General features: G+C 44.9%; 1 protein-coding gene across 1 annotated transcript in view; it reads right to left on the bottom strand.

Annotated features, from left to right (window-relative positions):
• The window catches only part of scn4aa (sodium channel, voltage-gated, type IV, alpha, a), a 52,750-nt gene that overhangs the window by 5,151 nt on the left and 32,035 nt on the right, over positions 1-15,564 (bottom strand). Inside the window, exons 18-23 of the mRNA XM_063220736.1 lie at positions 8,000-8,401; positions 5,749-5,869; positions 4,754-4,908; positions 4,293-4,466; positions 3,451-3,573; positions 2,541-2,819 (exon numbers count right to left, since the gene is read on the bottom strand). Coding sequence (XP_063076806.1) covers positions 2,541-2,819; positions 3,451-3,573; positions 4,293-4,466; positions 4,754-4,908; positions 5,749-5,869; positions 8,000-8,401 — 1,254 coding nt within the window. The remainder of the gene's footprint in view (positions 1-2,540; positions 2,820-3,450; positions 3,574-4,292; positions 4,467-4,753; positions 4,909-5,748; positions 5,870-7,999; positions 8,402-15,564) is intronic.

The following is a 15,564-nucleotide window of genomic DNA, read 5'->3' as shown; positions in this document are numbered from 1 at the left end:
AGGTAGATTGATTTAGTTAGAAGTAGAGATGAATAAACCATATGCAATCCAGGGGTGCATTTCTTGAAAGCGTAGTTGTTAGCAGTTAGCAACTTGGATAGTTGCCAATGGGAAATTGTGTTGCAACCATCAAAGTATCCACCGTAGTTGGCAACTGCTTTTTCGAGAAATGCACCCCAGAACGATATGTATGGTAAATCTGCTGGTATTGGCATTCACAATACACAATACGTGGAGATACACTTTTAGTACAATTTTTACATGGGTGGTTAGATGGGGGCAGCCATGGCCTAGTGGTTAAGGATATGGGCTGTAGATCAGAGGGTTGGAGGTTCGAATCCTACCCTTCCACTGCCTACTTCACTACATGGCTGAAGTGTCCTTGAGCAACGCACCAAGCCCGATACTGATCCAGGGAGTGTAATCAATACCCTGTACTAAAAATAACTGCAAGTCTGATAAAAGCATCAGGCAAGTGTAATGTAATGTACGGAATGGATGGATGAAGTATAATACAAGAGTTATTCTATGATTCCCCTACGCTTTTGGCAAAAGCAAAATGTCAATTATCAGTATTTTTTTTCAACTAAATGACCTAGATGTTTACATAGCGTATATATTTAAGTTTCCAAACAAACAAATTGCCAAGCTTAATCTTAAATCATTTGATAAATACTCTAATGAAAGCAAACATTTGTTTGATTATTTTGTCAACAGTGTTATGGACAAATACTATGTCATTTCAAACATATATAAAAATACTACAGAGTTGAAACAATATATGTTTGAAAGTGCTTATGTCCCTTAGCAGTAATGTTGTCATTAATCTGTGCAACTGATATAGAAAATGTGATTGTTGAGCTTCATAAGTAGGAATTTATGAGTCACTGTGATACAGACTGACACATTTTTCATCATAAATCCCTGTAACGTCTGATTTGAATATAGTCAAACACAAGACTTCCTTCTCCAGAGATAATCCCTAGTGTATGTTCATAGGATTTTTCCAACACATAAGGGATCAATAGCGCAAAAACACTTTCAAAACAGTCAACCGTGTTACTCAACTGTGTTACGGTCAACAGTGCAGGGGAACAAGTCGGCACTTTTTTAGGAGAGAAAACAGAGCAGACAAACCCATCTCCCTATAAGACAAATTATTTTGTTTGTTTGTCTGTCAATATGGATATAAATTGGCAAAAACATACTCCTCCTCAACTGTCATCAGTGTTGCCAGATTGGGCTGGTTCCCGCCCAATTGGGCTGCTTAGGATGGCCGTGTGTGGGTAAAAATGGCATCTATCAGAAAAACCTGCCCACTGCCATATAAATCAATAGAAATGGGTGGGTTTTTAGGGCGGATTTTGAAAATTTTTTGGGCTGGAAATCATCAGCCTCATCTGGCAACTCTGACTGTCATACTTAATTGTAACATCATTGACGGTAACACCGTTGACATTTCAGCCATTTTTATGGTGTTGTGCTAACTGAGGACCTCAGAAGTTCCACCACAACACCTTAATCAATTCATGTATCTGTATGCTTATAACACAGTTGACAGGCAATTTTCCCGCTATGAGAACATGAAAAAGAATGGATTAAATTATGGAAGGATGGAGCTCAAAATTTACCAAAAAGTCTTCCTCTATCCTGCCAAAGAGGTTTTGACATCACGTGATGATATTCGTATGGCCTAAGACCAAACCATTATTGATTTATGGAGGGGGTTTCAGACCGTGACACGGTTAACACAGTTTTCGTGGACACACACAAAATGGCAAATTTCATGTATAATGGAAAGGACAGTGGTCTTTCTGACAGTTTTGTCATATTGTGATGATTACTGTGAATCAACATTTGCAATCGTCTTGGGCAAAACAAGTTTCTTTACATGCTAATATGAAGACTGAATCTGACATTTGGAAAACAGGACGGCATGAAAACGCCCAAAACCAGTATTAAATATTAATTCTTGCTGAGGGAAATAATGCTATATCTACACTTTCTGTATTATATGAAAGATAAATGTTTTCTAATGTCCAAAACATCATTGGATGCAGTTAATAGTTAGTGGAATTGCCAAATAAAATCCACGGACTTAAAAGTGTAGGCGAATTAGAGAATCACTCACAAACCAAAGCGTAATGTTGTAATGCAATCTAGACAGACCGCGCCGACCATTGTTATGTGCTCACCACTCTCAGCAGGGAGAGCTAGCCCAGGCCCACATAATTTCAGCAAAGTGAATACAGTAGTTAGCGTAGGTGTAATGTTGTAATGCAACACAGGCAGACAGACAGAGAGAGATCTACCGTACTCACTATTTGCAGAAGGGAGAGGTAGCCCAGGCCCACGTAATATCAGCTAGTAGTTAGTCTTGGTGAAATATTGTAACGCAACGACAGACAGAGAGATCTACCGTACTCACTATTTGCAGCAGGTAGAGCTAGCCCAGGCCCACATAATGTCAGCTAAGTGAATAGTGTAGTTGTTGTAATGCAACAAAGGCAGACAGACAGCGAGAGCTCTACTGTACTCACTATTTGCAGCAGGGAGAGGTAGCCCAGGCCCACGTTGTCATAGTTGACCTTGACGTTGACCCAGCGCACCTCGTTGGTGTAGAGCAGCGCCATGCAGTCGCTCTTGTTGTTCACCACGTCCATGGGGAACAGCTCCTCCGTGGTGGTGTTGATGCAGCGGTAGAACTTCCCCGCAAACAGGTTGACGCCCATGATGCTGAAGATGAGCCAGAAGATCAGACACACCAGCAGCACGTTGAAAATGGACGGGATGGCGCCCACCAGGGCATTGACGACCACCTACAGGCGCACACACACAAATAAAACATCAAACAGTTTCAGTTCAGACCAGGGGTGCACATAGGCCTATATTGCCCCATGCACTTTAGGCCTTTATTGAAGGTGACCACCTTTATAGCAGACCCCACCTTCACAAGGTCCCCTGAAAATACAAATAAATTGTTTTGCAAATGTAATTTCTAACATTTCTTTACAAAACATGTCATATGTCATGTGAAACTGAATACATTAAAATTATGTTGGGGGCCGAATAAAACCACCCCTGATCTAGACCCTATCAGTATGTTGACAAAACGAAGAATCGACTTCTGCTAGCTTTTATAATAGCAGCAGAAATGGCGTCTGACCATACTACACCTTCATGAGAGTAAGTAAGCTTTCTTCCGTTTACGTTCTTTGTTTTCCACTCATGGTTCTACTTACAGGTACACGGGCAGACACACTGCACCTATACACCTGACAAAGAACGTCCAAGGTCGAAACGTTGTGTTGAATAAATCGGGAGCAGCAACAGTGTGCGGCATGAGCAGCAACTGCACTGATTTTTCCTTCTTTTTTTACACTTTTGTGTTTGATCCAGCACCTGTTTTACTGGATGTGTGCGCATCCCTCACACTACTTTTTCACTTACCCTCATGCCCTCAAATCTGGAGAGCGCTCTGAGAGGTCTGAGGGCCCTGAGCGTACGCAGCGATTTGATTGGTCCCAGCTCTGAGTAGCCCATCAGGTTAGCGGTGAGACTGATGAGAGACACCTGGGAGAGGAAGACAGAAATGCAGGAAGTTATAGAGGACACACAGACACAGACACACACACACACACAGACACAGACACACACACACACACACACACACACACACACACACACACACACACACACACACACACACACACACACACACACACACACACACACTGAGAGTTGAACACAGACGCACATTGGCTGCTATAAAGGACACACAAACACGCACACCACACACAGAATTCTGCTCAAATAGACCATCTGAAGAATGGACATAGATGCACTCTCACTCACTTGTTGTCCTCAAGGGAGGCATTCAAGGAAACAAAGAACGGTAAAATAATGAATGCATGATCATGTATGTTTTATTCATTATTTACGCCCACAACATATAGGATACCGGACCAAGACGGCCGTGCTCAAGGTTGGATCACACTAAAAAGCTGCTGTTCTACATCTACGTTTTTCTTTCATGTTTAGTGCCCCCTGTGGGCAGCCCTGGGGTACTCAGTAGGTTAGTGGTGCGCACATCCAAGACGCAGGTGCATGACAAAAGGCCAGAATACTGTAAAAACAAAGAAGAATGTTGCTTTTTAATTTTTTTCTCAAGTGAGCGCTTTCGAGCTAGTCTGATGAAGAGCGACTAGCTCAAAAGCGCTCACTTGAGAAAAAACACGGGAGCAGTGTGCGGACATTCTTCTTTGTTTTTACAACAACCCTGGGGTACTCACATCGACGATCAGGAAGTCCAGCCAGCACCACGTGTTGGTGAAGTACGTCTTGAACCCGTAAGCCACCCATTTCAGCAACATCTCGATGATGAAGATGTACGTGAACACCTTGTCCGCATACTCCAGGATGATTTTAATTGTCCGCCGACGCTCAATGTAAATGTCCTCAAAGGCCTGGCCAAGAAGAAAAGAGAAGATATACTGACTCCTAATCTTTTATCTTTTTTTGTGATAACTAACTAGTTTAGATTAAGGCTTTTAGATACAATGTAAGAACTTGGTTCAGCATCCTGTGGCTAAATTCTAAATTCCCTTTAAAAAGCTTGACACAGTGATCATTTGCTATTTGCTTGGTCAGCATTCATTCATTCATTCATTCATTCATTCATTCATAGAGTCAAAAAGAGGATTGGCATTGACAGTGTGAGACGGCCATCTTGGTTATTTTTTCCAGCACGCACCAGAGCGCCACTGCTGAGAAGGATCATGAAGACGATGAAGGTCTCAAAGTAGTCATGCTCAACAATGAGGAAGGCGGTACGCCGCAGGTTCCACCATTTCTTCCCCTTCCCCTCCGAGACGTCAAACGTCAGGCAGGGGAATCGACGGATACAGTCTGGGAACAGAGAGAGAATAACAACAACAGATATTAGTAGCAATAGAGAGGAGGAGGGAAGAGAAGAGAAGAGGAGAGGAGAGGAGAGGAGAGGAGAGAAGAGAAGAGAAGAGAAGGGAGAGGAGAGGAGAGGAGATCTGAGAAGATGAAGAGAAAAGAAGAGAAGAGAAGAGAAGAGAAGAGAAGAGAAGAGAAGAGAAGAGAAGAGAGGAGAGGAGAGAAGAGAAGAGAGAAGAGAAGAGAAGAGAAGAGAAGAGAAGAGAAGAGAAGAGAAGAGAAGAGAAGAGAAGAGAAGAGAAGAGAGTGAGGGAAGAGATGAAGGGAGAATTGAGATACCCATATATGAAGTGACAGCAGGACTGACGTGAAGAGGGAAAGAAGAGGAGAAGTGAAAAAAACAAAAGAAAAGAAGATAATAGGCAAGATAAGTCAGTAGAAAATAGGACTGCAACAATATTGTATCTATCCGAGAAATCACAACAGGCTGAACCACGATACTGTATTGCGGTGCAAGAATGCAGGAAGTTCTGTTACCCTTCGGTCCAGAAAACAACCATATGATATGATACTGTATGATAGTGCTTCCAAGCATGAAATCATCATCATTATTATTATTTTTAAACATATTCAACCAATAAACTATCATAGTTTTTATTTATAATTTGATTTTATATTGTTAGCAAAAGTGAAAAAAGTGAATTAATTCATTTAAAAATATTTTTTTTAAACATTTTTAAAAATTATCGATCCGCATCGAACTGTAGGTAAAAAATTGTCACACGATCCGAATGGTTAGTTGAGAGTATGGTTACAGCCCTAGTATAGTAGAGAGATACCCACTGTCGGTGAAGCAGGCCTCTGGCTCTTCAGGCTCCGGTTCCGACTCCTCCTCCGGCTCCGGCTCTGGTTCTGGAGGCCTGTAGTCCACAGTACTGCATATAGACGAGCCATCATCTGCCAACTAACACACACATGCATGCACGCACACAGGCACACATGCACGCACGCATGCACGCACGCACACACACACACACACACACACACACACACACACACACACACACACACACACACACACACACACACATTATTACATTACATTACATTATATTGCATTTGGCAGACGCTTTATAACCAAAGCGACTTTCAAAAGAGGACATATTCAAGCCAACATCACAAGCAAATACAATGTGCACAGGAGATATACAGAACAATAAGTGCAGTTGCAGAGGGGTTAGTTTTTTTTTTTTTTTTTTAAATTAAAGAGTAAATAACGAGTACACACACACAAACTAACTAAACTAAACATCATGTCAGGAGTCTGCCCTGGGGCAAGGCCAGTTCAAGCATTAGTCTAGTAGATTCTCTCGAAAGAGGAAGGTCTTCAGTTGTTTCTTGAAGGCTGCAAGAGATGTGCTTAGTCTTGCTGCCTCTGGGAGACCGTTCCACCACTTGGGTACCACAACGGAGAACAATCTTGACTGGGAGTACCTAGAGCGACTGGATGGCAGAGCCAGACGGCGTGTGCTGGATGAGCGCAGTTCTCTTCCAGTAACATAGGGCGTTAGTAGGTCCTTCAGATACGCTGGGGCCGTTCCTGTGATGGTTTTGTAGGCAAGGGTCAATGCCTTGTGCTTGATCCGGGCGGCGATCGGTAACCAGTGCAACTCAATAAATAGAGGAGTAACATGGGTCCTTTTGGGTTGATTGAATATCAACCGTGCCGCCGCATTCTGGATCATCTGCAGAGGTTTTAGCGCACAAGCAGGAAGACCTGTCATGAGTGAGTTGCAGTAGTCAACGCGGGACAGGACAGTGGCCTGCACCAGTCGTTGTGTAGAATATTGTGTCAGCACAGGTCTGATATTCCGTACGTTGGACATCTGGAATCGACAGGTCCGGGTGACTGAGTCGATGTATTTGGAGCATGACAGCTCATCATCAATCATGACGCCAAGGTTTTTGGCGACTTTGTTTGGGGTCACGATGGTGGAGCCTATCTTGAGGTTGATGTTGTGACTGAGCGACTCTTTAGCTGGGATCACCAGGAGCTCTGTCTTGGCCAGGTTCAGCTGTAGGTGGTGGTCCTTCATCCATCTTGACAAATCGGTGAGGCAGGCAGAGATGCGTTCCGAAACCGTGGTGTCATCTGGACGGAACGACAGGTACATCTGGGTGTCATCAGCATAGCAGTGGTAGGAGAACCCATGTGTTTGAATGACACGTCCCAGGGAGGAGGTGTATATTGCAAACAGAAGGGGTCCCAGCATGATGAGATGGGAACACCTGAAGGTTCTCTGATGAATCTGAAGGTGCTTAGAATAATCCCAAGGTTTTCAAAACGTTTCTCATACAGTAGAACCTTTATGGATTTGTTTTTTTTTCCCACAGTGGCAAAGCGTAGAACCCCTAAAGGTTCTTTTCTGGAACTCCTCAATTGTTCTCTGAGGAACCTCAGGGTTCCTCCATTGACGTTTAGGCTCTTCAGAAAATCTATAGGGTTCCTTGGGGAACCATTGCTTTAGGGTTCATTTAATAACATTCAAACAACTTTTACAGTGTACTCTGCCTCATATGTCTTTCAGGAACCTTTATTACCTCCGCCAAGGAGGTAATGTTTTGTTCGGTCACGTTGGTTTGTCCCTCTGTTTGTCTGTCTGTCTGTCTGTCAGCAGGATAACTCAAAAAAATAATTAACGGATTTAGACAAAACTTTGTGGAGTTGTTGGTAATGACCTCAGGAACAAGTGATTCAATTCTGATGGTGATCCGGATCACGAACCGGAACCAGGACTTTTTAAAATATTCTGTCAGCAGGATAACTCAAGAAGTCATGAACAGATCTGGATGAAACTCTCTGGAGTTGTTAGTAATGACCCAAAGAACAATTGATTAAATTCTGCTGGTGATCCGGATCATGAACCAGAACCAGGACCTTTTTAAAGATTCTTCATCATTGCTGGCCTATAAATCTAGATGCCCCTAGTGACCACATGGTCTATCAAGCAGCTTCCTTGGCGGAGGTCTGTGCTCTCTGAGTCCTTCTAGTTTTTATTACATGCATTTGCCTCTGCCTCATGCTAGTACTCACCTCCTTCTTCTTTTCATCGTCTTCCTCATCAGACTCCTCCTCCTCCTCGTCCGACTCCTCCTCGTCCGACACGTCCGACTCTCCCTTAGCAATGGGCACTTTCAGCGAGCGGTTGCCGAGATTATTGTTGGGCATGCCGTCGGCCATCTTGTCCAGGTGGTTCATGGGAAGGCCGTCCTTGTCCAGCTCCACCTCCCCTCCCCCCTCGTCGTCGGCGGAGCTTTTTTTGCCCCCCTGCAGCAACTGGCGCATCAGGCCGGCCAGGTGGGCTTTGGCCCAGTCGATGCCACGTGTGATGCGGCCGACGGCGATCTGCAGGTTGTTCTCCCCCTCGTCGTCCCCTGCCGACAGGTTGTCCCCGCTGAACGAGCTCAGTAGCAGAGCCAGGAAGAGGTTTAACACCTGGCGGAGAGAGAGAAAGGGGGGATAGAGAGAGTAAGAGGAGAGAGAGAGAGAGAGAGAGACAAAGCTTGTAACCTGCTTGTGACCTCGTGACACAAAGTTCGCATCATCGATAATCGAGGAGCCCCGAAAAAGTTGCTCGGCTTCGGTTGACAGTGGGGACACTATTGTCCTCTCCATGGAGACGGGGCGACAGCAAGGCAGAAGGCCACAAGCAACAAGAAAGGACGAGAGTAACTATTTTCCACCCATGGGCATAATTTTAGGTGTGGATGGTTGGGACATGTCCATACCACTTTTGAGATTAACCCCACCACTTTTTCACAAATATATTACATTGCACTTAGCTGACGCTTTCATTTATTCAAAGCGACTTACAGTTATTCTTTTTCAGGGTATTGGTTACAGGCCCTGGAGCAATGTGGAGGTTAGGTGCCTTGCCTCAAGGGCACTTCAGCCATGGATTGAGATGTAGGGAGAGGTCAGGGTAGATTCGAACCTGTAACCCCCAGATTGAAAGACCAAATGTCTAAGCACTAGGCCACGGCTGTGGTTCAGTATCATTAATCTGTCTCCAGCGTTGCCAGATTGGCCAGTTTCCCGCCCAATTAGGCTGCCTAGGATGGCCGTCTGCGGGGAAAAAATAATTTTGGAGAAAAAAAGCCACCCAATTTTTGGCCATAGAAATCAATAGAATTGGGCGGGATTTAGTGCTTCCGGGCAAGTTCTGAGTATTGTTTGGGCTGGAAATCATCAGTCTCATCTGGCAACCCTGTCTGTCTCACCTCAGAGATCTTCCATAAACACTACCGCATGATCTTGCCTTTGGTAATCCGGGTTGCAATAGTTTCCTTCTGTACCAGTCGTGGTGAGTCACATACTTATTTGTCATGTTTGAGGTAAATAGTTTTGTCTCTGGTGAAGTGAACCGCTTGTCATGTCCATGATGGCCCATGAATATCAGGTGTATGTGAGCACTGTGGTGGACAAGCATTAATAAATATTACGTTGTCTATGGAGTGAGGATGGGTGGTGATGCAGGATAAGTTTTGGGGGGGGTGGGGGTGGGGGGGTCTGTTGCAGGGACGAAGGTGTTCTATCTTTAGGGTCTAAGCCCTGGCCGGTGCCACTGCCGGTTCCTATTTCTGCCCCTTAGAGCCATATCATAGTTACAGGAGACCGACGAGAACCGACGCGATCATTCCACGGGCTGAGACGGAGTAAGAGAGAGAGAGAGAGAGAGAGAGAGAGAGAGAGAGAGAGAGAGACTACACATCCACACCATAATTTCAATTTTTGGGCCATTTTTGAAAGACTAGATGAGTACACATGCGATCATGAGTGTGTTTGTGTCCTGTTACATTTACATGTAGTGCAGTAGGTCATTTTGTTTGTTATTTTCCTTGATTTTTTTGAAACTTTTGACCTAGCTACCAGACATGCATTGCCAAACTCTTGTCTTTTGTATAACTGTCGAAGCACATTGAGCTGCATGTTTCTATGAATTATGCTATGCAAATTAAGTTATTATTAGAGGCATAGGCTCGCTATACGAGTATTTTAGTGTGTCTGTCAGCCAGAGACGCACAGTATATCTCATCTCATGACGGGTTGAAATGATAGTCTGTGAATGCTTCATCCTTTTTCATAACAAGGTGTGAGGAATAAGGAAGTAGAACCAGAGAGAGTAGAGAGAGAGAGAGGTTCCATTGGCCCATTGTTTCCTGGTTCTATTATGGCCCCCCTTAGGCAGACCTAGGCAGACCTAAGGACTGTTCTATTCATTGTAGGAGCATTATGACACGCCCCTTTAGGCAGACCGGAACCTGGTCATGTTAGGTGCCCATAGAAACCTATTATGTTGGCATATCTCTATAGAATATCTCTGGTAGAACAGGGTCATCCCTATGTTCCCCGGGTCCTATGTTCCCCGCAACCGTGGAACTTAGGACCCGTTTTCCAAAAAAGGGTTCTATGTTCCCCACTGCTTCCAAGTAGACTGCTGCCACCCGGGAATCGAAGCCGGGTCAGCCGTATGGTAGACGAGTGCCCACGGCAGGGCCCATTTTGTATGTTTTATGTATAGTATGGCCCAATCGTTGAAGTTTCGGTTTACATCACAACATACCTACAGTACTTCGGAATGAATGGTGTGATTGGTTGTAGTTTGATCCATCGCTATTTGATAGCCTTTGAGAAGTCGGCTTGCACAGGGCCGGATCCAGAGGGCCCGGGGCCCCTAGGCTACATGTTGCCGTTGGCCCCCACGGCGTCATATATTTCCAACCCAAGAGTATTAAAAAGATTTAAAACTCTACCTGACACAGCAGACTAAATTATCAGTACCGTATCTTCTTACATTTCTTCAAGTATATCGATTTTCCACCATTGACCAACTGGGCGTCCCCTGGATGGTGGCTGCCGCCCAGGTTGCAGCCATAGCTACAGTAGCCTGCGCATTAATCCGGCCCTGGGCTTGCACATCAGTTTGGCCAGACTAAGCCTACAGATATTGAGTTTCTAATGTGATTACGCCAGTGCAAAAGTAGTCAGTGGCTCATTGAGGTGTTATGATTCATTCTCTGGCTCTTTAATTATTACTGCGGAACAAAATACCTTGTAAAGATGGCACAGACGGATTGAGAGAGGAGGCTGTACGCATACAGCAACAAATAAATAATGCACTGATTGCTACTATGTCTCAAACTGTAAATATACAGTATATGCCACAACAACAACTATCCATTAGGCAAAGGGAGCCAAATGAATGCTTAAAGGGGTATGCCACTATTTTGGGGCTTAATACAGTTAAAATCGTTGGCTGGGGTTTATAAAGGTGGTAAAGTGTCTTATTTTTCATGTAAGCCATTGTCTTGCTTTAAGACAAGTTAAAAAAGGGAATATGTCGCTAAGCTAGTGAAAGTCAATGTATCCATGTAGCATGCTACAATGCTACACGGATGCATTGACTTTCACTAGCTTAGCGACATATTCCCTCTTTTAACTTGTCTTAAAGCAAGACGACGCTTAACATGAAAAATTAAGACACTTTACCACCTTTATAAACCCCAGCCAACGATTTTAACTGTATTAAGCCCCAAAATAGTGGCATACCCCTTTAACATCATTGATTAATGTAAAGACATAAAACCACAATAATATACAGTACAAGCTACTGTATATACTGTATTACTGTAATGAAAGGCACATTGTGTGTGACTATCTTCAATTCAACAACAACTTCAGCTTCAAGCTTTGGTCTGGGCACAATTCATGACAATTACAATGTTTGACACTGTTGGACTACAAAATCTCTAAATTAACCTTAATCTTACATTTGTCAATATGACATCAGTGCTACTCAATCATTACATTAGGCCTACATTACATTTCACTTAGCTGACACTTTCATCTTATTCAAAGCAACTACGTAGAACGTGGGTATACGGAGTAGAACTCGGGTATACGGAGTACACCCACTTCTAAATTTCAGGGATTTCAGTATACCCACTGAAAATTGATTGATCCATTGTTTTGAATAGCACAAATATATACAGTATACCCACTTCAGAAAATGCTCAACTATACAGTATACCCACCATAAAAAAGTAGACTACAGCACTGTTTGTCAGGGTATTGGTTACAGTCCCTGGAGCAATGTGGGATTAGGTGCCTTGCTCAAGGGCACTTCAGCCATGGAGATGTAGGGAGAGGTCAGAGTGGATTTGAACCTGCAACCCCCAGATTGAAAGACCAACTCTCTAACCACACTAGGCCACGGCTGCCCCACACCTAACGCACCAAACCCCACATTACTCCAGGGACTGTAACCAAAACCCTGTAAATGACTGTGACTCGCCTTGTATAGTACAGCCAAGTGTAATGTAATGTAATGTAATTACCATATTTCTGGGCCATATGTACAATCAGCTCCGACGTATACAATATTATACTGGATGTAAAAATGAAATCTGACTCCCTGTCAACCCCCTTTAAACATGGACCCCTTGTGACTAGTACATGTATTACGTAAGGGTTAACGTTCGGCGAGAAGGTCGCTACCGTGGAATAGCAGCACGACAGAGAGAATCTTTAGACCCCGACGCGGAGCGGAGGGGTCTTGTTCTCTCTGAAGTGCTGCTATTCCACAAAGCGACCGACTCGCCGAAAGTTAACCCGCTTATTATATGGATATACTTAAATGATTCACACATGCGGGGACATTTCTTTAGACCTATTTTGCTGCGCAAAACAAAACAGTGCCGTTGTGGAACACCGCTAGGCAACAGCTAGGTAGGCTAGCCAGGACAACAGGTGTTGTCTATCACAGCAGCTGATTAGAGTGACAAAAGACCGGACCCCCTGCGGAGTGATATGAAACATTCGCTTTAGCCACTGACTTAAGCCAGTGGCTTTAGCAGTGAACGTCTTGTTGCCATTGACAGCGGTAGCCAGGACAACGGGTGCTGTCTATCACAGCAGCTGATTAGAGTCTTTTTGAAAAGTCGCTTGCAGTGAAAAGTCTTGTTGCCATTGACAGCGGTCTGTTATAGACCAACCCGTCCGTTATCGAAAAATAACAGACGTCCGAACGTTGGGGAGCCCCGTTGAAATGAATGGAGCATTCGACAGATGACGTCACAACCATATAATAAATGGTATTACCCTTGTGTATGCCAATGTATTATTGATTGGCGCGAGCCCTCTGCTTGTGTGTAAATTGATACGGAAGAGGAGGCAACAGAAAAGGGCCGCTAGACATTTGGGAACGAGTTTTGCCAGCGTGACATAGTGACAGTGTGACAGGGGGGGGAATACATGGGGTATGTTGTCCCGTGCCCAGCGAGAGAAGGGGCCAAGATTTGATACCCCATTTCATTGTATGTATAGGGTGGGTGGGGGCTTTCATATGACTTTGTCCCGGGCCCAGTGAAACCTGCCAGCATGACATAGTGACAGTGCGCCCAGACACGCCAGGAGAATGCGACCAGGCCCATGGGCTACATGAGATGACCAAGGGGTGGGTGGGTGGACACACAAGGGCATGAGTGGAGGGCAGGGTTTCTCAACCAGCCGCCCCATGGACCTCATCCAAAGCCTCCCAACGCCCCCATGACCACATCATAAGCCTCCCAACGCCCCCCATGACCTCATCCTAAGCCTCCCAACGCCCCCAGGACCACATCATAAGCCTCCCAACGCCCCCAGGACCACATCATAAGCCTCCCAACGCCACCATGACCACATCATAAGCCTGCCAACGCTCCCCTTAGTATTACTAAATAAAATGGACTAATGCCTCCAATGACAACTAAGCACCAGACCCTCTCAACTGTATCCTTCTCAACGCCCCCGTACACCTCCCCAATGCCCCCCTGGGGGGCTGTACTGCCCCCATTGAGAAACACTAGTGCAGGGCATGGGGGGGTGGGGCACAGGGATGCGGGGGGCATGGTGGTGGGGGCACCAGAACCTCTAATGTGATTACTTTCAGTGCCGAGAAATCAATTACGGCCAAAGAAGTTCTGTCACGGAGGCACACACATGTACACACACGCACACACTTCTACTGTACACACACATATGCACATGCATACCGTACAAGCATGCACAATCACACACACACACACACACACACACACACACACACACACACACACACACACACACACACACACACACACACACACACACACACACACACAGAGGCAGACATACTCACACACACACACACACACACACACACACACACACACACACACACACACACACACACACACACGCACATACGTGTGCATACGTGTACATATGTGTATATACATACAAACAAGTGATCCGATTACTGGCGCCCCCCCATCAATTAAGCTGGCAGCTTCTTGGGTCACCTGCTGCTGATAACGTGGAGTTCACTACCACCACCATCAGCACTCGCTACTGCTTACAATGGGTGTAAATAATGATCAAAATGTATCAATATACCGCGATATAATATAACAATTGAATCGAATCGCATAGTATCGTATCGTGGGGCATTCTTAAGTATCTTCAACACACCGCGCTCTTCCGTCTTGTTGGTGCGTCTCTGAAGTAATCTAGTCGTTAGGAAATGGATCGCACTGAGTTTTTTTCTTCTTTCTTGCTGTTTTCTTTTTATTTGAACATTGCAGGGACTGGTATGACAGACGTTTCGGCTGCACAGAGCCTTCTTCAGTGTCAAAACAACGAGAAAGAAGAAAAAACAGTGCGATCCATTTCCTAACTACTGCATTCTTCAGCATCGAAAATAATCGATCGCTGGCCCCTGCCCAATGCCCTAGCTCCATAACATAATAGAAGTGGAAAAGTAATTGGAAAAAAGTCGAATCGAATTGTTTTGTATTGTATCATGAGTATCTTGAGTATCGAAAATAATCTAATCAAATCGCATCTCATCGAATAATAAGATATCGATATTGAATAGTATCGTCATGGAGGCTGTGATTTACACCCCTACTGTTTACCCAACTACTACTATAACATCCCACACCAAATAAGACCCCTGCTAAGATATTCCACCAGGCTTTGTAGCACAAGGGTTGTTGTTGTCGATTCCTGATGCGACTGAGATGTAATACTGCTGATGTGGTATATGCTACCATATGCTAATGTAAAGATTAGGGTGTCAGCTGTGCGGAGCAATGCTGTAAGTTGGTGGGGGTTGATGTGAGTTAAATGACTTGCTGATGATGTGCTGTGTGTATCTCATGCAAAACTTAGGGATACTGGATATCCACTGGACACACTGTGTGTGTTTGTGTGTGCATGCATAAGTGTGCGCGTGTGTTTGTGTGTGTGTGCATGTGTGTGTGTGTGCACGCGTAGGTGTGTGTGTGTGTGTGTGTGCGTGCAGGTGTGCTGCAGGGAGGGGCAGTAGAGTAGAGAGGAGAGTGGCTTTAGTCCAGGCTTAGGGTATCACACCAGGCCGGGCCGGGCCGCCCCACAAAAAGAGAGAGAGAGGGCCGAGAGAGAGGGAGAAAGAGGGCCGAGAGAGAGAGAGAGAGAGAGAGAGAGAGAGAGAGAAGGGCTGCTTTGAGAGAGAAAGAGAGAGAGAGGGCAGAGAGAGAGAGAGAGAGAGAGAGTGAGAGAGAGAGTGAGAGAGAGAGACAGAGAAAGAGAGAGAGAAA

This window comes from Engraulis encrasicolus, chromosome 17, assembly GCF_034702125.1.
Source record: "Engraulis encrasicolus isolate BLACKSEA-1 chromosome 17, IST_EnEncr_1.0, whole genome shotgun sequence".
Lineage (NCBI taxonomy): Eukaryota > Metazoa > Chordata > Actinopteri > Clupeiformes > Engraulidae > Engraulis > Engraulis encrasicolus.
This window is presented reverse-complemented; position numbering and strand designations above follow the sequence as displayed.